General features: G+C 50.0%; 1 protein-coding gene across 9 annotated transcripts in view; it reads right to left on the reverse strand.

Annotated features, from left to right (window-relative positions):
- The window catches only part of ZFR (zinc finger RNA binding protein), a 526018-nt gene that overhangs the window by 37807 nt on the left and 463688 nt on the right, over positions 1-24523 (reverse strand). For all 9 annotated transcript variants that reach the window (XR_014970026.1, XR_014970025.1, XM_085630635.1 and 6 more), the window contains 2 exons: positions 16052-16163; positions 15863-15960 (listed from right to left, as the gene is read on the reverse strand). Coding sequence is in view for 7 of the 9 variants with exons in the window: in XM_085630635.1 (XP_085486761.1) it covers positions 15863-15960; positions 16052-16163 (210 nt within the window). In the remaining 2 variants the exon portion in view is untranslated. The remainder of the gene's footprint in view (positions 1-15862; positions 15961-16051; positions 16164-24523) is intronic.

A 24523-nucleotide genomic window follows, 5' to 3' on the forward strand; every position in this document is an offset into this window, starting at 1 on the left:
TACCCCCCTTCCCACTGAACGGTGGCATAAAAGGGGGAGTACCCGTCCCCAAGGTAGGGACCTATTGGTCCCAACCTTTAAATACCTATAATGCCCCTAAATCTAGTATTCAGGGGCACCCCTGAACCATGCCTCCTCAGACAAGAACCAACTAAGAAGAAAAGAAGAAGGACCGAAGAAGCCGTGCCAAAGCTAAGGAGGGGGATGCTCAATTACGTGGCCCCAGCCCTACCGGCCTGTCGCCACCTCAAACCTGCAGAAGCAAAATACTGGTGTGTCCTGCAGCCAGTTACCTCAAGAACTCCGAGGACCTGCCCTGCCTTCCACAGAAAAGACGCTGTCTCCCTTGAGCCCTGGATTTGCAGACCCACAGACTCTGCCTTCGGCCAAATCCGCGAGTCTGCATCACTCTGCACCAGACGCCCATGGCCTGAGTTAGAGTGGCCCAACACCACGAGGAGGTCTTCCTGCCGATCCAGATCTGAGACATGGTGATCTCTGACCTGACTCGACCCTCTCCATGACGCCTACAGTCTCTTTCTGGAGGATCCCCCTGTGTGAAAGTGCCATCTTTCTTGCATGGTATGCCCCCACTTTTTGCTGAATTGCTGAATGTACTTTGACTGAGTGTGCGCTGGACTCCTGCCAATCAGGTGCCCAGGGCCTATGTTCCTTCCATAAAACAAACCAAAACCAAATTAGCAAACCCTGGCCACATGTCAGCCCCTAGTAAATGGTACCCTAAGTACCCAGGGCTTTGTGACCAGGGAAGGCCTCTAAGAGCTGCAGCACACCTTGTGCCACCCTAAGAGGCCCTGTACCCTTACACACACACACTGCCTTTGCAGGCTGAGTGTTTGGGTGCAGACCAAAGCAAAGTTGACATGGCACACATCCCTGTGTGCCATGCCCATCACCTACACTGCCATGGCATAAATCAGTCACCCCTCTAGCTGGGTGCCTTATGCCAGTGGTGTGGGCACAGGGGCAGGAGCCCTGTGCCCCTACAGTGCCCAGGTCAATTCCTGAGCCCTGTAAGTGCAGTGCTGCCATTTAAGAGTACATGGTGCTGAGAGCTCGTCAAACACGAGCTCCACAGCACCATAATGGCAACACTGAAGACTGAGAAGTTTGGTATCTAACTTCTCAGCACACTAAACCCACACTGATGCCAGTGTGGGATATAATGTACCCAGCACCCCAGAGGGCATCTTAGAGGTGCCCCCTGAAACCTAACCTACGAATCCACGCCTGCTCTGAGGCTGCCTAGGCTGCCACCCAGCAGACATGTTGCTGGACCCCTGGGTAGGAGACCCCCTGCTCTCCTAGTCCTGCAACAATGCACATCCTGGGCGAGGTGCTAAATCTCCTCCCCCAGGATGGGCAGGGGGAAGCTTCAAAGGCATGCCGCCTCTGTGAGCTTCCCCAGGCCACTGCAACCCCCCACTCTGGCGGGAAGCTTTGGCCGGAAACCCCAAATAAGGACAGGGGATGTGCCAGCCTGCCAACCCCACCCCTCAGGTGGGGGAGGCGAGGTGAAGCACGTCTCCGGGCTCTCGCCATCTTGAAGATGGGGAGCCCTACCCTATCAGGACTAGGCTACTGCCCCCCTCCCACAGGAGAGAGGCAGGATAGGAGGTGTACCCACCCCAGGACGGGGAACCATTGGTCCCTGCCCTTTACCTACCTGCAACGCCCCTAAATCTAGTATTTAGGGGCACCCTGAACCTTCCTTCCCCAGATTCCAGATTCCGAAATTACAAGAAGAGCAAGAAGAAAAGAAGACCTGCCCTGCAGCTGCTAAGGAGAGGGAGACACCAACTGCTTTGGCCCCAGCCCTACCAGCCTGTCCACCTCGAAACTGCGCCTGCTCCAAACCCGGCATCTCTTGTGGCCAGCAACCTCAGAAACCCCGGAGGACCTGGCTACCTTTGAACTCTAATCCCCTGGGACTCCCATAAGTAGAGGCTCTACTCAAAATCTACCTTTCACCCCTGGCAGCAGCCCGGAACCGCGATCCCAGCCCACTCTGCACCAGCCAAGCCTGGCCTGTGCCGGAGTGAACTAAGCCCACGAGGACAACCCCACAGCGACTGACCCCGAGTCCGGCACCCAAGGACCCCCCTCGACACTTCTGAAGAAGCCTGCAGCCTCAGAACAAGGTGCCACCCCAACCGCGATCAACACAGGGTAAGATTTTCCGACACCAAAAAGCACCCCTGCACCCGGCGCCCCACGGCCCTCTGTGTCCAATCCCAGGGTACCTACCTATCCTCCAACTACCCAACTTACCTCTCGAAGTGGTGGTGGCACCTGAAGAGTCCTTGTCCCCGAGCTTGCAGTCTTTTTCCAAACCGGAGATTTCCCATTGAAATCCATTGAGCGCCCGAAGGCTCAAAAGCACTCTGAACCCAGCCGCCCGAGTGGCCCTGGCAGCGTAACCTCTACTCTTACCTACTTCCCCACTTGCCCTGAGTAAGTGACCAGGAGCCCAGCTCCCACAGCCGCGCGGCTTGCCAGTCAGCAACCACCAAACAAGGCCCCCCTATCCCTCATAGGATAACATTGGGCCTAACTTTCTCTGCACCCGGCCGACCTAGAGTCGCTGAGGGTGAACAAACTGTACCTACCTGACCCTGGGAGACCCGAGTCTGTGCCCAGAACCTCAACTCTGCCAGTCGAGTACTTACCCTTAAACCGCAAACTCAATTTCCCCCATAGGGTAACATTGACTGGCTTTTTCCTGAAATTTCTTCTAAGTGTGGACTTTTCAAATCTTCAAATTTTCACCAAAAATCAGCCGAGTGACAAAAACGAATTTACTCACCTGCTCTTAGGTGAGCTCCCAGTGCTGGATCTTGGTGCCCTGCACGAACTCTGAAAAATCTCTACAACTATACTTACCCTTAACTCAATTTTCCTCCATAGGAAACCATTGACTGTTTTTCTGTGAAATTTCTTCTAATTGTCGATTTCTGCAATCTCTAAATATTCTTCAAAAATCGTACTATATCTGAAAACGTAATTACTTACCTGTTTTGGATAAAGGTCCCAGTACTGAGTCTAGGCACCCAGTACTGGATTACAAAAGTAACGAGAACATACTGTACCTGTAACCTGCATTTTCTTCCATAGGGAATCATTGACTGTTTTCTCTGAAATATTTTCTAAGTGTCAACTTTTGAAATAGCTAAATATTAGTTAAAAATCATTACAGTACCTAAGTCGACTTTCATCACTTGATTCTGAGAACTGACCCAGGACTGAATCTAGGATCCAGTCCTGGAATTACAAAAGTAATCTAAAAAGTAATCTGTTGCAAATAACGAAAAGTTTCTTACCTGTCGGTGTAGTTTTGCAGCTTGAAGATCTTTCTGGATTCACTATGCTGTGCATTATTCCGCGATCTTGTGGTTGGGTCCGGATTCGTAGTCTTTTCTTTGTTTTTTTTTTTTTTTTTTTTTTTGTAGCCCAGGTGGGCGGCGACGACCACCATTTGGTGCACCTTCCGTGACGTCGTCGTGCTTCCTGCGGAAGTCCCACCTTTGGGGCGCCATCTTCGGGTTCTTTTTTCCCTCCTCTTTTTTTTTTTTTTTTTTTACCCTAGGCGATTGTTTAATCCTTTTGTCCATTTTCTGAACGTTTCCATTTCTTTGATCTTTTCCATTTCACCCCCTCTTCCTCCAGCCTCATCTTCCTGGCGGAGGTGGGTGGGTTCGCTAGTGAATCCAGAAAGATCTTCAAGCTGCAAAACTACACCGACAGGTAAGAAACTTTTCGTTTTGCAGCGTGAATCTTTCTGGATTCACTATGCTGTGCATAGACTTTGTAGCGGTTTTCCTAATTTTGTGGTGGCTGGGTGGAAGATGATCGTTGGTCGTTAAAAATGTGTTGTAGCACCTTCTGTCCGACCTGTGCTTCCTTATTCATCTGAATGTCCACGCAGTAGTGTTTTGTGAACGTGTGCACAGATGCCCAAGTTGCAGCCAGACAAATGTCTTGGATGGGCGTGTTTGCCAGGAAGGCAACGGTGGCCCCCTTCTTCCTTGTGGAGTGAGCCTGGGGCCCCTCCGCTAGCTCCTGTCCAGCCTGTTTGTGACAGAATTGAATAGTGAGGGCAATCCACCTAGCGATGGTGCCCTTGGTCACTGGTCTACCCATGAAGCTAGTAGCAAAGGACACAAACAGCTGCTTCGACTTCCTGAGTTCCTTGGTTCTTTCAATGTAGTGCATCACCGCTCTTCTAGCATCGAGGGTGTGCAGTGCCTTTTCTGCGTTTGTAGTCGGGTTTTGGAAGAAACTAGGTATCTGGATACTCTGATTCATGTGGAACGCCGACACTACCTTGGGCATGAAGTGTGGGTCCGTCCTCATGACTACCCTGTCTTTGTGAATTTGAATGTAGGGTTCCTGTAGCATTAGTGCCTGAAGCTCGCTCACCCTGCGTAGTGAGGTTATGGCCACTAGAAAGGCAGTTTTCATCGTCAACATTTGCAGAGTGGCCTTGTGAATGGGTTCAAACGGCGCCTTCATGAGCTCCGTCAGAACCACGTTTAAATTCCATGCCGGCGGCGGCAACCTTTTCGGGGGGGCCATTCTTTTGGCTCCCTCCATGAATCTCTTCACCACCTGCGAGGTGAAGAAACTCATACCCTTCTCACCTCTGGTGTAGGCAACGATCGCTGCTAGGTGTACCCTTAGGGAGCTCGAGCAGAGGTTACTCTTTAGAAGGTGTGTGAGGTACCTCAGTACTGTTGAGTCTCTTGTCATTCTGTTTTGCAGGCCTTTTTTCCTGCACCACACCGTGAATCTTTTCCATTTTGCGCTGTAGCATTTTCTTGTAGTTGGTTTCCTTGCCTCCCGTAGCACTCGCATAGTGCTCTGAGGCAACCTTAGGTGCGCGAACTCTAGGTCTTCAGGAGCCATGCTGCCAGGTTGAGGGTCTCTGGCTCTGGGTGCAGGACCTCCCCGTTTTGCATTGAGAGCAGGTCTTTTCTCCTCTCGAACCTGTACGGATTGCCTTGCGCCATTTCTTGAATTTGTGAGAACCATGTCTGCCTCGCCCACTGCGGGGCCACTAGGATTAGAGTCATGTTGCTGGTCCTGCACTTGCTGAGCACTGTGTGCAACAGGGGTATCGGTGGAAAGGCGTAGGCAAATGTCCTCGACCAGCTTATCCATAGGGCATTCCCCTGGGATCGCTGATCTGGTTCCCTGGACGCGAAGCTTTGGCATTTTGCATTTTGGCGTGTTGCAAATAGGTCTATTGTGGGAGTTCCCCATCTCCGGAAAAGCTTCTTCGTTTCCTGGCCATTGAGCTCCCACTCGTGAGATGCAGAGGTCTGCCTGCTTAGCCAGTCTGCCTCCACATTGTCCTTCCCCGGTAGGTGAATTGCCAGTAGATCTATCCTGAGAGGTATGGCCCATCTCCAAATCTCCTGAGCCAGAGAGGAGAGAGGGAACGACTGTGTCCCCCCCTGCTTGTTGATGTAGAACATTGCCGTGGTGTTGTCCGTTTGAACCAACACCCTCTGGTTGTACAGGTGCCTCTGGAATGCCTTCAGGGCTAGTAGGATTGTCTTCAACTCGAGGTAATTGATATGGCGAACCGCATCTGCTGGAGCCCACAGACCCCTCACTCTGAGGTTGTCCATGTGTGCCCCCCATCCCTTTGGCGATGCGTCCGTGGTAATGGTCATTGTTGGGTTTGGTGGTGTCAGGCTTCTCCCTGCTGTCATGTTGTCTCTGTTCCACCAAGTTATCTCCTCCTGCACTGCGTGCGTAGCAACCACTAGATCCTCCCAACTTCCGTTTGCTTGTGACCATTGCTGTTGTAGCCATTCCTGGAATGGTCTCATGTGCAAGCGTACATTCGGCACTAGCTGGATACACGACGCCATCATCCCCATCAATTTGCTCACCGCCCTCACTGTCAGAGCTCGCCCCTTCTGGTAGAGCAGAGTCTCCTTCAGTAGGGCATCTGTCCTCCTGTCGCTGGGCACCACGGTGCCGCACAGGGAGTTGATTTTTGCCCCCAGGAAAATCTTCACCTGCTCCGGTTCCATCGACGACTTCCCCCAGTGGATTGAGAACCCCAGGTTCGTGAGAGTGTCTGTTACTCGTTTTGCGTGCGCTGCGCACTTTTCGCGCAAGTTTGCCTTGACCAGCCAGTCGTCTAAGTAGGGGTAGACGTGTATCCCCCGTTATCGTAGGTGGGCCGCGACCGCCGACAGGCATATTGTAAAAACCCTTGGTGCTGATTTTAATCCGAATGCCAGGGTTGTGAACTGGTAGTGTTCCTGGTCGATGTTGAACCTTAGAAGACCCTTGTGTCTTCTGTTTACTGGGATGTGCAGGTAGGCATCTTTGAGGTCCACGGTGACCATGAAGTCTCCGGGTCTTATTTGGGGCAGTACCTCCTGCAGCGAAGTCATCTTGAACCTTTGCGTTCTGACGAACTTGTTTAGGTATCGCAGGTCTAGGATGGGTCTGAGGCTCCCGTCTACCTTCGGGACCACGAAGTAGTTTGAGTAGACCCCCTTGTTGCGTTCTCTGAACGGCACTGGCTCTATGGCTTCCTTTTGTAGAAGCTTCCGTGTTTCTTCTCGGAGTAGGGTCAGTTCTTGGTCCGATCTTTGCCTTCCCTTTGGCTTCCTGTTTGGCGGTTTCCTTTCCAAATCTACGCAGTACCCGTACTGCATGATGTTCAGTATCCACTTGTCTGTGGTTATACGCTGCCACTCGTGAAGGTAGAGTCTCAGCCTTCCGCCTACTGGTGTTGTATGCTCGTAGGCTTCTGATCCTTCTCTCCCCCTCGATGTTAATGTTTCGCGCCTCACCCTTGGGGGCATGTCGAGGGTAGGCGTCCTCCTGCGTGCAGAGTCACTTTGATGAGGGCTGCTCCCCCCCTCTCCTTCTCTGGCCACGTCCGTTCCCTCTCCCGCGAAAGGACTGGCCCCGGGGCTGGTACTGCCAGTTTTGCTTCTGCCGACCCTGTCCGTGACCTTCACCCTGCTGACCCTGCTGGAACGTCTGGTGCGACGGGCCCTGCTGGTTTCCTCCCCTACCGTAGGGTCTCCTTGAGGGGTTGCCTCGCCTCATTCCCCTGTGCTGTAGGGCCCCCATGGACCTCGCCGTTTCGTTATCTTTTTAGCTGGGTGAGCTTCTCGTCAACTGTTGCTCCGAACAGTGTCTCTCCGTTGAAGGGGGTGCTAAGGATGTTGTTCTGCACCTCCGGTTTGAATCCCGAGATTCTTAACCATGCATGCCTTCTCTCGGTGACCCCTATGGCCATGAGTCTTGCTGAGGTCTCTGCCCCGTCTAACGCCGTCTTTATGCAGGAGTTGGCGATGTTTTTGCCTTCATCAACCAGGTGCGAGGCTCTCTGGCGGTATTCTTCGGGGAGATGCTTTACTAACTCTCCCATCTCGTCCCAGTGCTGGTACTGGTGTCTATTGAGGAGAGCATTGGAATTCGCCATGCGCCAGTGCATTGCGGCGTTCCTCTCGACCTTTCTTCCTGTGAGGTCTATCCTCCTGCTCTCTTTATCAGGTGGTGGGCCCGAGGTTGCTGGTACGTTGGCCCTTCTCCTGGCCGTGGACGCTATGATGGAGTCTGCGGTCACGCTACCCTTGATGTAAGGGGGGGTCGAGGGAAGAGTGCTTATACTTTTTCTCCGTCCTCGGAGTGATAGACCGGCAGGTCGCTGGTTCCTTGAAGGCTTCTCTCCCCTGATTCATCACGCTTTGAAGCATGGGGAGGAACTGGCTCCTTGTCTGGATGGGGAGCAGGGTCTCGACGAGAAAATCGGCTTTCGGCTTCTCTTCGTCGAGTTTGACGCCGAAGGCTGTCGCTGCGCTCCTGACCACCATATTGTACACCCCGATGTCGTCGGGTGGCGAAGGCCTCGAAGGGTACATGTCCACAGACTCCTCCGGGTTCTCGGTGTCGAGATCCTGCCATTCAATCTCGTGGCTGGTCAATGGTGCCGAGCCGTAGACCGACTGTTGGTCTTCTTCCTCGGCTTCCTCTTCATAATAGGTCTCGTCTTCCTCTTCGAGATCCCTCATCAGTCCCTCGGTGTCGAATTCTTCCTCGACCTCGACGACGTCCGCCGATGAAATCGTTGGAATCTTGAATTCCTTCATCTTGGCGTCAAACTCCTTCTTCCTTTGAAGGATGTTCTCCATTTCGGCCTCGAGCCGCCTTTTCGTTTTCTCCATCTCGGAGATGCTTTCGGCGTCGACCGCGGATCTTTTCGTCGAAACTTGCGTCGACGTCGACCGTTCTTTCAGCGTCGATCGGGCCGCTCCCTGGGTTGTCTTCGACGACCCTTGCCTTTCGGCGTCTTTCGGCACCAGGGAGTCCTTCTCTAAGGATCCGCTCGGCCTCTTGTCCATGGTTCCCCCTTGGTCGTCGAAATTTTCGGCGCCGGGGCTCCCTTCGTGGACTTAGACTCAGATTTTTTCGAGTCACCCTCGTGTTTGAGGTACTTTCTGTTTTTCGCTCGACGATTCTCTTACCTCGTCTTCTTTTTTCTTGTCGGTCTCTACGACCGTGAAGTTTTCGGCTGTCCCGGCGACGTTGTCCTCGTCGTCCGAGGAGAGGCCCAGATCGTAGAGCGACGGGGCCTTACCCTTGCCATCCATGCTGGCGTTGGCTCTTCTCTGCCGATCTCTCACTCTGAGCGTCTTCGGCGCGAAGGCTGAGCAGGCGTTGCAGTCCTTACTCTGGTGTTCGACCGGTAGGCAGAGGTTGCAGACCGGATGCTGGTCCTTCTGTGCGAATTTGTGGTGGCAGTTTGGGCAGAACTTGAATGGCGTCCTGTCCATTGCGCTCAGGGCCTCTGAGTGCGCATTCTCCCAGGTCGAAGAAAAAAGGGCGCTGAACCTCCTTTCTTCGCGCTGCTGATGAAATAACCTCCTTTCCTGTGAAACTCTGATGTATTTGTCGACGAAACTCGCTTTTCTTTCTTCTTTCTTCGGTTGTAACTCTGGAGCTTCTCGATGACGATCCAGACCCAACGGCGGAAAAAAGAATCCGAAGATGGCGCCCCAAAGGTGGGACTTCCGCAGGAAGCACGACGACGTCACGGAAGGTGCACCAAATGGTGGTCGTCGCCGCCCACCTGGGCTACAAAAAAAAAAAAAAAAAAAAACAAAGAAAAGACTACGAATCCGGACCCAACCACAAGATCGCGGAATAATGCACAGCATAGTGAATCCAGAAAGATTCACGCTGCAAAACTTGAATTTATCATTGAGCTCAATTTATTGTTGTGTTTAGAAATAGAATTGCCTACTGCAACTACTTGTAACTGTTTACTAAAGTCTATTGCATATACAAAAGTATTTATATGAAAGATCTCCTGTCGAGAAAGTATATTTTAAATCCAAGTGTTGGTTCTAAAATAAAACAAGCATATATTTTTTATATATAAACCATTGGCCTAGAGTTCAGTTATTGAGTGTGTGGAACCATTTGCTGACTGAGTGTGTACAACAAATGCTTTACACTGTCCTCTGATACTGCCTTACTGCTCGACTAAGCTACCACTTTAGAGAGTAAGGTTTTATCTAACTTTAACCTCTGTTAAACCCTTGGGGTCTGTGACTCTGTACACCCTGTACCTATTAAGGAACAGTATATACAGAGCCACTTTCTCACACCCCCCAACCGCGACTTGAGTTGGTAAGAAAATCCGATGCCTAAAGACACCTGCCCCTGAAGTCCCACGGCCTTGGGTGGCCCAACCAATGGTATCCCAGCATCCCCACTTACCTCTCCAACCAGTGGTCACCTCCAGAAGGTCTTCATCCCTGACCCTGCAGTCTTTGTTAAACCTGGAGAATCCCCATTGAAACAAACAGGGCACCCAATGCCAAAAAGGCACCCTGCACCCAGTCGCCCCTACTTTGGGTGATAACCCGAATCGCCCTTTGCCTCAAGCCTAACACTAGGAGCTTTGCTCCCATAACCCTGTGGCCTGCTCGTGAGCAGCCACCAACCGGAGGCCCCCTATGCCCCATTGGATAACATAGGGCTCCGGCACACAGCACCCGGCCGCCTTAGTGCTGCTGAGGGTGCATCTTTGAACCTGGGGGAACACTTGTTCTAACCCCAGAAACTCAACCCCAAAGACAGTACTTACCTGTTAACCGATATCTTAATTTCTCTCCATAGAAATACATTGACATTGTGTGGAGTTGGATTGTATGAAAACCTGAAAAACTACAACTGTGCAAAACTGATTTTACTTCTCTTTTCTCTAGGAAATGTCCCAGTGCGATATCTAGGCATATCACACGGAGTGGAAAAAGTTACTCGAAAAGTAATCCGAAAAGTATTTGGCATTTTTACCTTACCTGTATTTCAATCAATTGCATTTGAACTTGCATTCAATTGAAAAAACCCTGCATAAGATTTTGCAAAGCATTTATTTCACTTACCTGTGCCAGTCTTGGCTTGGTTCTAGAAATAAAATATCTTCAGATTTTTATACAAAACAAAATTGGTCTGAGTTCAGTCTTTGAGTGTGGGACATCATTTTCTGCCTGAGTGTGTACAACAAATGCTTAACAATACCCTCTGATAAAGCCTTACTTCTCGCCCACACTACCACAAATAGAGATCTACTTTTACCTCTGCCTACCGTTGGGTTCCATTGGACTCTGTGCACACTATACCTTACTTTGGTACAGTATATACAGAGCAAGCTTCCTACAACAGGTCTATCAGTTTCTAAACACTCGCTCTTTCCTGTTAGCACCACTCCGAGTAGTGTGGCAAATACTGGTCTGCCTTCTTTGTCACCAGAGGCTGGTGCTACCTTATAGGGTTAAGGGCAGCAAATGGGTGTGACCCCGAAAGATGGGGTGTTACAGCAGTTCTCAGGAGGTGTGTGACTTGTCCTCCTCGGACCAATTATCTTTTTCTTGAGACTTGCCTCGCTTGATCCTTTAGTTTTCGTGAAACCACTGTCCACCTTGCTTTCTTCTGTCTGCTTGGCTTCAGTCCTTCATACACCTTTCAGCATCTTTACTAGCCTCAAGTAGTTTTCGATCTCAAGCAAGCATCTGCTGAGGCAGTCATCAAAGGGCGTGACACTCAAGATTTTGACATTGCAGGGTTTCACTGCAGAGAAGGGCCCCAGCATCAGAGGCATTTATGTTAGCATAAACATTAATCTCAACCAAGGTGAGGCCAATGCAGAGGTAGGCGTCATAGGACATGGCTTAAATGCCATTAAGATTGTTGTCAAGAGGTTAATTGTGGGAACTATGTGAATGCAGCAGAAGAATGCTCCCGAAACTCTGAAGAGCACTCTGAGAGGTTGCCAGGTGATTTCTCGGGAGGCCCAATGGCTAAAACATTCCCCCCTTTGAACTTCGAAGTAACCCTTAACTGGTTTAGATTGGAATCAGAAGCTGGGACCATATTGGATACAGTTTTCTTTATTTTGAATGTTTGTTCAGCCTCGACACATCACTCTCTGGTCCCATTTCTCCTGGTTTGTGAGGGAAAGATATTGCATATTTCCTAATCTTCAACATCATGGAATGGATACAGGTAGTATATACACACTACTAGAGTAGGTCTCTCTAATCAATCAGTTAATTGTAAGCCCGCGGGGGTCTCAAGGCGCTGGGGGGGGGGGGGGGGGGACGGCGGAGGTGGGGTGGGAGGGATTGTCTGCAGCTCCGTTCAAAGAGCCAGGTCTTGGGGGCCCTCCTGAAAGCGTTCAGGGAGGAGGCGCGTCTGATGCTGATTGGGAGCTCGTTCACGGTCTTGGCCGCGATGTAGAAGAAAGCTCTTCCCCCCCTGTTCTAGTTCTGCTTAGGGTTTCGGCAAGGGCGCGGTTGGCGTATCGGAGGTTTTTCTTGGGTGCGCGGGAGGTGATTCTCTCGTTGAGGTATTGGGGTCCGGTGTTGTGGAGGGACTTGTAGGTGTGGGTGAATATTTTAAAGGTGATTCTCTTCTCGACGGGGAGCCATTGAAGGTTCCGCCATAGAGAGCGTTCCCGTAGTCGAGCCTGCTGGTTATGAAGGCGTGGTTGACGGTCTTCCTTGACTCGGGGAGGGGGGGGGGGGGGTTGAAGAGGATCCATTGGACAGTCTTGCGGAGGATGCAGAGGGTGTTGAAACAGCTGGAGGTGACGGCGTTCACCTGTCTGTTCATGGAGAGGAAGGAGTAGAGTACGATGCCGAGGTTTCTGGCGTGGTCCGTGAGGGTGGGAGGGGTGCAGACGGCGGTGGTCCACCAGGTGGTGTTCCATGCTGACGGGTTGGCTCCAAGGACAAGGAATTCTGTCTTCTCGGGGTTGAGCTTTAGCCTGCTGTTTCTCATTCAGGATGCAACGTCCTGCATTCCTTCCTGGAACCTGCGTCTGGTGGTGGTAGATCCTTGGTAAGGTAGAGGATGAGTTGTGTGTCGTCGGCGTAGGACACTATGTTAAGGCCGTGTTGTCTGACGATGGCGGCGAGGGGGGCCATGTAGATGTTGAAGAGGGTAGGGCTGAGCGATTTTCCCTGGGGTACTCATAGTTGATTTCTGAGGGTTCGGAGAGAAAGGGTGGCAGTCTGAACCTCTGGCTCCTGCCGGTGAGGAACGAGCGGATCCAGTTGAGGGTAGTTCCTTGTATGCAGGCGGCGTGTAGTCAAGCAGCAAGTGTACGGTGGGAGACTGTCGAATGCTGCTGACAGGGCTGCAGTGTGGCCTTGGTTGAGGAGGGTGTGGATGTAGTCCGTGGCGGCGAGTAGGGTGGTCTCGGTGCTGTGGTTGCTGCGGAACCCGGATTGAGAGGGGTCGAGGATGGCATTGTCTTCGAGGAACCTGGTTACTTGTGCGTCGACTGTCTTTTGCCGTGAAGGGGAGGAGCGAGATAGGCCGGTAGTTCTTGAGGTCCGTGGGATCTGCTGATGGTTTCTTAATAGGGCTCTAACTTATGGAGGTTTCCAGTTGTTGGGGAAGGTGCCGGACTTGAAGGTGGTGTTGATGGTGCGACTTGATTCTGGCGTGAGGGCGGGGGAGGCCTTGAGATAAATGTGAGGTAGGCAGGGGTCTGTGAGAGCCCCTGAGTGGATGCCCTTCATTGTCGAGGTGGTCTCTTCGGTTGTGACCGGGGTCCAGGAGGAGATGGTGGGCTGTCTGGTGTTGTCGGGGGCTGGGTGGAGTCGTATAGGTTTTTGATCTTCAGGTGGAAGTAGGATCCAAGCTGGTCGTAGAGGTCCTGGGAAGGGGTGATGTCCGTGGCTTCGCTGGGGGGCTTGGTGAATTCCTGGATGACGCTGAAGAGTTCCTTGGAGGTGCTCGCATTGGTGAGGTTTTTGTTGTGGTTGAAGGTTCTTTTGGTGGTTCTGATGCGCCGGTGGTACTCTGCGTCATGGCGTTTTTGTAGGTGGTGTGGTTTTCGGGTGTCCTGCTGTTTCTCCAGCCGTCTGCAGGTGCGTCTGGCTTCTTGGAGGTCTGTGGTGAACCAGATGGCTTTACTATGGCGGTGTCCGTCGGAGTTGCGGGGCGAGTTTGTTTGCGCAGTTGGAGATCAATGTGTAAAATTTGCTGGCTGCGAGGTTGGCGTTGGTTGCAGTAGTGGGGGTGTTGCAGTTGAGGAAGGAGTTGAGCTGCTCCTCGGTGACTCTGCTCCAGTTTCTTTGTGGCGGGTGTGGAGCGGGGTTGGGCGGTTTGGGTTTGTCGACGAGGAAGTGAACGCAGTGGTGGTCAGTCCAGGGTGGTTGTGTGGTGTGGCTGAAATGACTGTTGTTTCCTCCTGCGAAGATGGGGTCGAGGGTGTGTCCTGCCTTGTGGGTCGGCGTGGTGACTAGTTGTTTTAGTCAGATGTTGGCGAGGTTGTCCAGGAGAGTGGTGGTGTTGGTGGGGGAGGGTCGCTGGGGTTGTCGAGGTGGAAGTTGAGGTCTCCGATGAGTGTCTAGTCCATGGAGGCTATGGCTTGGGGGGGGGGGGGGCGATGAAGTCAGTGATGGTGTCGGCGAAGAGGGCTCGGGCCAGGGGGTCTGTAGGTGAGAGTGCCGCGGAGAGAGGAGTTGGGCCTGGTCCGGACCTGGAAGTGCAGGTGTTTGGCCGCAGGAAAAGTGTCGCTTGAGGTGGAGGGATTTTTTGTATGCGATGGAGAGTCCTCCTCCCAGGTGGTTGGGGTGGTCCTTCCTCTGGATCTTGTATCCTTCTGGGATGGCGATGGTGATGTCCGGGGTGGAGGCGGCGTTGGTCCAGGTTTCTGTGAAAAAGGCGACGTCTGGTGCGAGGGAATCTAGGAGGTTTGAGATCTCTACACTGTGCTTGTGCATGGAGCGGACGTTGAGGAGAATGCACATTAGGGCGCCAGTGGTGTTGGCAGCGGGGCAGTGGTGAAGGATTTGCTGCAGTGGTGGCAGGAGATCTGGCCGTGTGTCTAGTTTGGCCTGGACTGCTGGCAGTTGTTTCTTCCCGTGTTGAGTGCGAGGAGGGTGGCTGGGTCGTAGAGGTGGATGGCCGGAGATCCAGGGATACCGGCGCTGGACGCAGTCGGCCTTGCCTTTGGCACGCCCACTGCACACGGCCGCGCAGAGGCCGCCATTAAATAGGGGTGGGGGAGGGAAAGCGCAGCTGGGAGGCGACAAGGCAGGAAACGGCAAGTGGCAGGGGCCACGGGGTGAAACAGACACAGAGAATATGAGCAAGTGGAGAGAAGGGCAAAATAAACAGCAATTAACAAGAAAAACCACAACAATGAAACCAGAAACCAAGGCAAGCAAAACGGGGCAAACAAAGAGGGCGGGTCGAGAGCGGTCTCGAACCCTGTTCTTCCCAGTCCGGAGCAGTGACAGCCAGGCTGAGCTGCGGGGAGGGAGAGCGTGTCCCAGGCTAGAAGATCAGGGCACTTGCTTGATCATCTGCGCAGCGGCGGCCATTTAATAGAGGAGGGGGGAGGGAAAGCGCAGCTGGGAGGCAGGAAGCGGCAAAGTGGGAGGGGCCGCGGGGTCAAACAGACGCAGAGAAAATGAACAAGTGGAGAGAAAGGCAAAAATAAACAAACAAACAAAAGTGGAGAGAAGGGCAAAATAAACAGCAATTAACAAGAAAAACCACAACAATGAAACCAGAAACCAAGGCAAGCAAAACAGGGCAAACACAGAGCGGGTCGAGAGCGGTCTCGATCCCTGCTCTTCCCAGTCAGCGGCAGTGACGGCCAGACAGAGCTGCGGGGAGGGAGAGCGGGTCCCAGGCCAGAAGGTCATCTAAGAGATGTTCCTCTTGACCACCAGCTGTAAACCAAGCCTTCCGTTTATTATTTTCTATTTCAAAGTTGAATGTACACACTATGTATTACAGGATGCACGAGAAAAAGCCAAGACACAGACCGGCAGACATAAGCCACTCAAGTTTAGATAAACTAGATAAATAACATACTTTGATTGGGCATACATTTTTTCTTCTCTCCACTCTTGCTGCATTCCTTTCCTCCCTCCTTACCATCCACAAACCGTACGACCAACACTAAAGTAATATATTCTTAGTGCAAGATTTTTCTTTAGTGCCTTCTCAGAAGTCAAGTGCACTAGGAAAGTTAACATTTCTGTGGTCAGAAGCATTAGAGGATCCTATGGTGAAATCTGCCAGCTTCTTCATGCTATCACATAAGACAGATCAATGACATTTTCCAAAAGTTTGTCCCACAGGCTTGGTAAAGCCTGGTTTGAAAAAATTGAACACCAAGCCTCTTCACTCAAAATTCTGGATGTGGTAATGAAAACAAGCTTCTGGAACGGAGTCAAACTACCGGCTTGAAAACTATCTGATTCTTGCAAGGAATTAACAAGGGGATGGGGGAGTTTGTGGGGGCGAGTATAGTTACAATGCATTCTATTACCTGTGAACTAGATGTAATATCTTCACGTTGCTGATCTGTCATTGAAGCCAGAGTGTCATATGGATCTTTTTCACATGGGTCCAGAAGGCCAGGACCACCTACAAAATATTAGTAATTTTTTTTATTAACATATTGTATTACAAAAACAGGTTCAATTGTTCCTTTTAACTGCAACATATCCCAAATTACCTTTTAACAGAATTCCAGATGAGATGCACTCAAAAACTCTTCTTAGTGCATCACCAGGACTCTGAGGTCCCGTAGAACTGCTGATTGCCTTCTCTATTAGTAACTCCATGGCCTATGTGAAATTAAACAAAATTATTATGTAAAACAATTTTTTTTAAACCAATCTAATAATCAGTGAGTAAAATCTGCCAGTCAAATATACAACCCATGACCAAGTTTACTTCAGCCAATATCCATCATAATTATATGAAACATTTTGCAACCCGCTTCCTCAGTTTTGCGAACTCACATACTTTCAATATAATCACTTGACCAATTTCACTTTCTTGATCGTCCAACCATACTCCAATTATTTACCCCACAAGCTATCTATTGCATGCACTGTCCTCCTGAGTGTTGTTTATACCTGTATCACTACACAAACCTTTTTGCTAAACCAAATCTTATTGATTTTTTTAAAGCAACACATAAGCATATCATATACATACGGATGCAAGATGCAAAATAATGGTAAACGTTCCCCCATGGGGTCTAGGCATTGATTGGCAGTAAGTTTGTTCTGACAGGAGTACTTGGTCCCAATTTATAAACAGGTAAGTTAAACAATAATAACTTGTAGGTCATGACAGTCATATATGCACCACTGATGACTGAAAAGCAGTATGTATTTTAACCAGCCCCAGGCATGAGACAGCGCGATAGAATAGGGGCATATACACATGAATATAGAACCAACTGCAGGTAATGATAATGACAAGAGGGAGCCCTGGGGAGGGGAGAAGCAGGCCAGGTGACTCACCCGGTTGTCGGGGTGTCTCATCAGCTTGAAGTCTGACCATGGGGGAATCAATCACGTAGGTCCCCCTGGAATTCTTACAGTTAGTGCAACAGTGTATCCCATTCCATTGCTACAGGGACCCTCCATAGGCCTCGGGTCTCCTCTAGCCACCGGGCCACAGATTCTGCCTTGCCCCACTTAAATCTTGCAGCACACCAGTGCTTTAAGCTGGGTAGTGTACTGGCCTTCCAGTGCATGCCAATTAAACTTCAGATGATAACCAGTGCCAAGTCGATAAAGCAGTTAGTAGCACTTTTTTATGATTGAATAAGCCTAGAACACCGCACTATATAGAACATAACCCTGTACGTCCTGTTATTTCAGTCGAAGCATCAGCGACTTCCTGCCATAGCGATGTCTACATCGGGCAGTTCCAGAACCTGTGGGCAATGTCTCAGTCTGGTGCACTACATCTAGGGCAGCTCGAGGTTGATCCTTAAGGCCCTGTGTAAGCACGCCGGGGTTAGGTAGGCCCTATGCAGGCTATTGTGCTGAATATATTGAAACTTAGCGTTGCAATATAGTTTGCATGGGTTATGCAAGTGCTCTGTCCCATTCTTTCTGTGACAGGTCTCGCCCTATGTCTTATTCCCGCTTGTGCAGTGCGACACTGTGCCTGCTCTATTACTACACTAAAATATGGGGTCTGTTCAGGCAGACCGAGTTAAACTCCTGGATGCCACTGCTAGGTATGAAAGAAGGAAAACATTAATTTCCTGCTTCATCATCTAGTTAACTTTTTATCTCCCACTATTCCTTTTCCTCGTTCGCTAATAAGACTGTGCTACAGTAGTTACCATATCTCTGTTCACTACCTCTTAAAATTTAAGAGTTACATTTTTTTTCTCCATTCGGAGAAGCACGACTCATACTGTGTTGCTCAACATTTCTGATAGGTCAATAAACCACACTTGGATGGGCCACATTAAGAGTCTCAGAGTCCTAATCTAGTGCAATGTTATTGTTTTAGGTTCATGGAGTTTAGAGACCGAAAGGGGGGTATCTACCACTATCTATAAAAAATGGCCCCATTTGTACCCAGGCCCTTGCGCAGCCAGGATGAAAATACTTTTATATCCGGATAAAAACACCCAAGCAAGGAGTTCCCAACTTCCTAATTAAAAGACTCAAACACTGCCCAGCATCCATTTGTATACTGGATGGGTTAGTTGGCGGAGTTAGGATAATGTTTTATCTTCTGATGAAGCTTTTCTTGGGGTTACAGGGAGCTGCCAGGTGCTACAGGGCAATAAATATGGTGGATACTGTTAGACACACATCGGTCAGTGTGATACCTTCTATGAAGAGCACTACTTAACAGTTCAGTACAATTGGGAAGCTAAAACTGTGATACACAGGAAACCCAGAAGGTATTAGCATCTACTGGTGCAAAAACACATTTATATTGTTTGAGCAATAGAAAACAAATGACATGTCCTAGGGAAATCCAAGCCACTTTTCTGGTGAACTACCAAGACTGATTGCTATGGCAGTCTGCAAGTCTCTGATGTGGAATACATAAGAGACTTACCATCTCTGGAGTTAGAGTGCGCCGAGGCAGACTCCCAAGTTTTGAAACTGGCAGGAATTTATGCTAAAGGTGGTGATACAAACGTTAAAACCAGACCCAAGTGTATTCCCGCCACTATTCAAGACAATATAGAGATTTTTTCTGATTGGATGTCTGTAGAATTGAGCAAAAACACACGTACAAATAGAATGAAAAATTCAGACAAGTAGTAAGAAAGTAGAGTGAGAGAAGAGTGTGGTACGCGCATCAGACAAAGGAGGAAATGTGGTTCTCTGGTATAAGAGTATGTATTTGGAAGCAGCGTACTTGCAATTGAATGATGCTCAATGCGATAAGAGGATCGCAAGGATGGAGTATGGGAGATTGAAGAATGACTTACACCCACAGTTAACGGAGGGGAAAGAAGCAGAATTGTAGAATTGGGACAAATGGAGTTGTATAAAAATACCGAACCTAAAGTACCAGCCTTTTACCCAATACAAAAAAATCATAAAAAACGAAACCATCTGGAGGACCCATAGGCAGCCTGTTTGAAAACACTTCTATTTACATAGATCAATTCCTACAACCTCTGGTACAGAACCTTCCCACCAATATAAAGGACACAACTAATTTCCTTATAAGGATATTCAAAGTGACATGGGAAGAGGGTATGCTCAGGATAAGTCTGGACATAACACCTGTGTATACGAGCATAAGACACAGACGGCCTGAAGGCAACAACACTGTCAGGGCAAGGGCTAATAAATACTTCTAAACACAATCTGATGCTCTTACAGGTACTCCATGGACCAAATCTAAGCTGACTGACAAGATCATGCTATAGGCCTGCTACATAGATGACTTCAATGGAAAGGGGATGAGGTGACAGCCAGGCAATTTGTGGAAGCAACAAATAACAGTCTCAATCACAACTTCACCAGTGGAGGAGTTGTACACAGATTGACTTCCTGGATGTGAGAGTCGTAGTCAAAGATTCCAGATTAACAACCACTATCTTCGGAAACCCTACAGCTGGAAACAGCATCCTTCATGCCAACAGTGTCCACTCTCAAGCTCTAAAAAAAAGTATCCTGTTTAGGGAATTGTTGAGTGCAGCATACATGTAGCAGTGAGGATCATTTTAAGGTGACAGGACAGCATGCTGCCACGATTACAGCAAAGAGGTTAACACAGAGAAACAAGCTCAGTATAGGGTGTCAAAACACAAGAAAGTTCACAGATAAAAAGAAAGTGAGAAAAAGGACACCAATCAAGGCAGATTCATTACCACCTTCCATGACGAACACCACATCATGAGGAAAGCGCTAATCGAGCACTGGCCGCATATATGGTTTAGATTCTGACAGGTTCTCCCTGACCTCTACACTTTGGACCTAGAATTCATTTTGTAGAGAGATCTCAGAAATTAACGAGACCCAATACCTTGTAAATATAGTAGGACTGACTAAGTTATTTGGAGAAGGCGATTGAATTTAATGTAATATATGGTTTGTCTTTTTATCACTGTACATAGAATTGTCTGCACATTGTTTTGTTAAAAATCTATTGTCAAGATTGTAGAACTTTGTTGTCGTTGTGATAACCGAATCGAAAGTAAAAAAACGGTATTGATAAAATTTCACAGTGATTTTTGGTGTTCGCAAACAGATATATACTGATGGCTCTAATATGTGGTACTGAGAATTAAAATGTATTAAATGTACGTAACTAAACAATTTTTCCCGCAGATAAAAGATAATCTGGGGTTGTAAATAATTTCAGCATTCGTGATCCAAGAGGTATTTGTTCTGTCCCATCCTCCTTGGGTCACCACACACTGAGAACAAGCTGCTTTTCCTTACAGGCCAGTCCTGGCCTGCAAGGCATTATGGGTCATTTACCTTAGCGCGTGCATAATAGAGCAGCTGCTCCCCTGCTACTTGGAGAGAGCCACAATGATTCCTGGGCAGCCTCACGCCGCTGCCCGATCTCGTTGGGGGCCCGGTCCCACCAGGACCCCTGATCACCACAGGTGAGATTAAGGCAGCTCGGGGAGCCCACCCCCGGCTGCTCCTCCACTTCTCCAGGGGCCGGGTCCCACCTATGCACCCCGCATTCCAGGCTCGCAGGGGAGGACTGCAGCTCTGGGAGCCCACCCCTGGCTGGCTCCACACCCTTGTGTGCGGCCCCTGGAGCCAGCACTTTTTTCTGGTTTGTCCGCTCCTGCGGGCAGACCTGGAGGCTGCTCCTCGTTGGGCGGGGCCGTGGGGGGGGGGAGGGGGGGGGGAGGAGTGCTGTTGCACTCCCCTCTCCTTTCTCCGGCCACAGGGGAGTGCGGCGGCACTCCCCCATCCTCGCGGTCCACATTGGGTCCCGGAGTTGGGATCCCAGGCCCCAGGGAATCTTTACTGGAAGACTTCCTTCTTCGCGGGGGCGCGACGGCGCTCCCAGACTTCTGCGGGGCCCGGAGTGGAGGGTGCTGGGCCCCTCTCACCATTCCCAGGGAGGCGCAACGGTGCTTACCCGTCTCCATTCTCATCCAGGGCCAGGGTGGGCTCCTGGCACGCCTCTCGATGGCGCTCCCCGACTTTACTTCTTCTGGGGGTAGACCACAGGACCCGACGCACCCCGGGGGCCCATCTAAGACCAGCGGCAGAGTCCCATGCACTTTGTAGTCAGTCAGGGAAGAGGTCAAAGGTTGCCTATTTTCACCAGCTCAGCCCCCAGGCAGCCTATTTTCACCATTTTGGCCTCTTCTTGCTCCTGATGGCCAGCCTGAGCTAGCTGGAGCACTTCCCGCCGCCCTCCTGGTCTCAAAATGGGTGAACTCAGCACGGAGCTGTCCTCACTGGCTACCTGCGCCAGCCTTTCACCTGGCTCTTCTCCTGGGCCCCTCTCCTCCTTGCGCAGATGCCCAGGCTTCTCACTGGTGCCTGCCCCTCAATGAGCGCAGGGGAAATGTCAGCGTGTTTGAAAGCCCCAATAGTGTGTATGGCAGAAAGCGTGGGATCTCTGTCTCAAAGGCTGTATCTATATTGTTCAGCACCCCTACCAGAAGCCCCCCAGTCTAGGGCAATGCCAGAGTAAATGCACCAGAGAGCCGGCAAGCCCACAGTCCCTCCAACATTTCTCAGTGTGGTTTTCGTCCCAGCTATGGATACGAGCCAGTGTGAGGTACCAATAGGAGGAAACCTTGTAAGCTGATTCGGCTCCAGCGGTTTTATGGGCTGTATGGTGTACCCTGTAGTGGATGTTCGCCCATTCTTTGTCTGATAGGGCACTTCCCAGCTTCTCCTCCGAGCGCAGTTGGCCCTTTGTGCGCCGCCTCTCTGCCCAGCGGCAAGCATAGTTCATAGTTCGGAGAACAAGTATTTATCACCTTTTTACTCATTAGCCATTTCTCAAAGGGGGAGAGTAGCAGAGAGGACTGCAGCAGGTAGGGTGGCGAAGTGACCCAGTGTCTCAGTTGCAGATAGTGGCATTCATTGGAATTGGGCAGATCGTAATCCGAGCTCAATTGTTCAAAGGGAAGCATGCCCTCCTCGAACAGCGACCCCTCCTTAGCGCTACGGCGTCCCAGACTTTTAGCATCACCACGGTAACTGGTTAAGAGTAGAGACCCCAGGCCCCTATTTTACGTGGAAGCCAGGCCTCCCTCCAAATATTTTCTCCAGCCACTACTTGGTCCATAAAGGTCTAATGCTTCCACTCCACAATATACCCAAGGTGGGAGGCCCTCGGAGCACCTGTACGCTTATGTATGGCCTCCATCTCAGTCACCTCCTGCTCAATGTTCTGCTGTGTTTCCCATAGCCTTCTGTTATCAGCAGAGGAAACAGCCAGAAGTTGCCCCCTCACTATCCAATTAAGAACCTCCAAGAGTGCCGCAAGCTAGGTTTCCTCCCGGTCATTGTGCCGCAAGTAGTATGGAATCTTTGAGCTTATTCCCTGTACTGTGCTAGGTGATTGCAGCAGGCCCTCCCGCAGGCGCCACCTCACGGGTGGGTGGGTGGGTGTTTGCATCTGGTTCAATGGGGATTGTGATCAGTGTATGGTCTGACAGGGCTCGTGGCTCTAAAGTGGCTTCCTGCACCCCAGGCAGCAGCGCTGTGGAAACTAAAAAGTGGTTGAGGGCCATGTAAGATTTGTGAGCAGCAGAGTAGTGGGTGTAATCCCGTAGCTCGGGGTGACGTTGCCGCCAAACATTGTGTAGTTCATTATCTGCGAGCCATTGTTATGGTTTATTTTAGAGGATATTTTGTTATGGGAAGACCCTGGTCTTAGAAACTGTTAAACTACATTATAAACTCATTAATGCCATGTCTCACATAATGGTCCTATTACCTAGCAACGGCAAACCCACCTGGGCAGGATAAAGGAAAACGTATAGTTTCTTACCTGTCGGTGTAGTTTTGCAGGTTGAAGGCTGGATTCACTATGCTGTGCATTATTCCGCCATCTTGTGGTTGGGTCCGGAATCGTAGTATTTTCTCTTTTTTTTCGTGGCCCAGGTGGGCGGCGACGTCCCACCATTTGGTGTCCTTCGTGACGTCGGCGCACTTCCAGCTGAAGCTCCCACCTTTGGTCGCCATCTTCGAATTCTTTCTTCTCTTCTTCTTGTGTTAATTCCGTTTTCTCTGTTATTTTGTAAAGTCTTGTTTATCATTAACCCTTTACCTCCCGTCTCATCTTTCTGGTGGAGGAGGGTGGGTTCGCTAGTGAATCCAGAAAGTCTTCTAGCTGCAAAACTGCGACGGGTAATAAACTATACGTTTTGCAGCGTGAATCTTTCTGGATTCACTATGCTGTGCATAGACTTTGTAGCGGTTTGTCTTTATTGTGGTGGCTGGGTGGACGACGAGCACTGGTTACTGAATAGGTGTTGTAAGACCTTCTGTCCCACTTGCACTTCTTTGTTCATTTGAATATCCACACAGTAGTGCTTAGTGAACGTATGCACTTAAGACCATGTTGCCGCTTGGCAAATGTCTTGGATAGGTGTGTTTGCTAGAAAAGCAATTGTTGATCCTTTCTTCCTTGTTGAGTGAGCCTGAGCTGCTCCTTGTAACTGTTGTCCTGCCTGCTTGTGGCAGAGTTGAATTGTCTGCGCAATCCATCGTGAAATGGTATTCTTGGTGACTGGTCGTCCCAGAAAACTGCTTGCGAAGGAGACAAAGAACTGTTTTGTTTTCCTGCATTCCACTGTTCTCTCTATATAGTGCATTACAGCCCTTCTAGCGTCTAGTGTGTGTAGAGCCCTTTCTGTTTTTGTGGTCGGTTTTTGGAAAAAACGTGGTATTTGGATTGTTTGGTTAATATGGAACCGAGACACCACCTTTGGCATGAAGTGTGGGTTTGCCTCATTACAATCCTGTCTTTGTGTATTTATAAGTAGGGCTCTTGGAGTGTGAGCGCTTGCAACTCCTTCTTTGTAGTGACGCGATTGCCACTAAGAAGGCAGTCTTTAGCGTGAGCATGTGCAGTGTAGCCTTGTGAATAGGTTCAAAGGGTCCCTTCATCAATTGAGTTAGTACTACGTTGAGGTTCCATGCTGGTGCTGGCATCTTCTTTGGGGGGGCGATTCTCTTGGCCCCTTCCAAGAATCTCTTCACCACTTGAGAGGTGAAGAAACTTTGCACAGTTTCGCCTCTTGTGTAGGACACCACTGCAGCCAAGTGCACCCTCAGGGATGTGTAGCTTAATCCGCTTTGTAACAGGTGCACTAAGTACTTTAATACTGTTGATTCCCTTGTGACCTTCCGTTATAGTTTCTCCTTGATGCACCATTGGGAGTTCCATTTTGCTATGTAGCACTTTCTTGTGGTAGGCCTACTTGCTTCCCTGAGTACTGCCATAGCACTCGCTGGTAGTTTTAGGTGGGCAAATTCTAGGTCTTCAGGAGCCATGCTGCTAGGCTGAGACCCACTGGTTCTGTTCTGCATTGTTAACAGGTCCCTTCTTCTTGGGAACCTGTGTGCAGGTTCTTGTGCCATTTCCACTATCTGCGAGAACAGGACTGTATAGCCCAGTGTCATGTTGCTGATTCTGAATTTACTGAGTACCCTGTGTATCAGTGGTATCGTGGGGGGAAAGTGTATGCAAAGCTCTTTGACCAACTTAT

Source organism: Triturus cristatus, chromosome 2_1 (genome assembly GCF_964204655.1).
Source record: "Triturus cristatus chromosome 2_1, aTriCri1.1, whole genome shotgun sequence".
Classification (NCBI taxonomy): domain Eukaryota; kingdom Metazoa; phylum Chordata; class Amphibia; order Caudata; family Salamandridae; genus Triturus; species Triturus cristatus.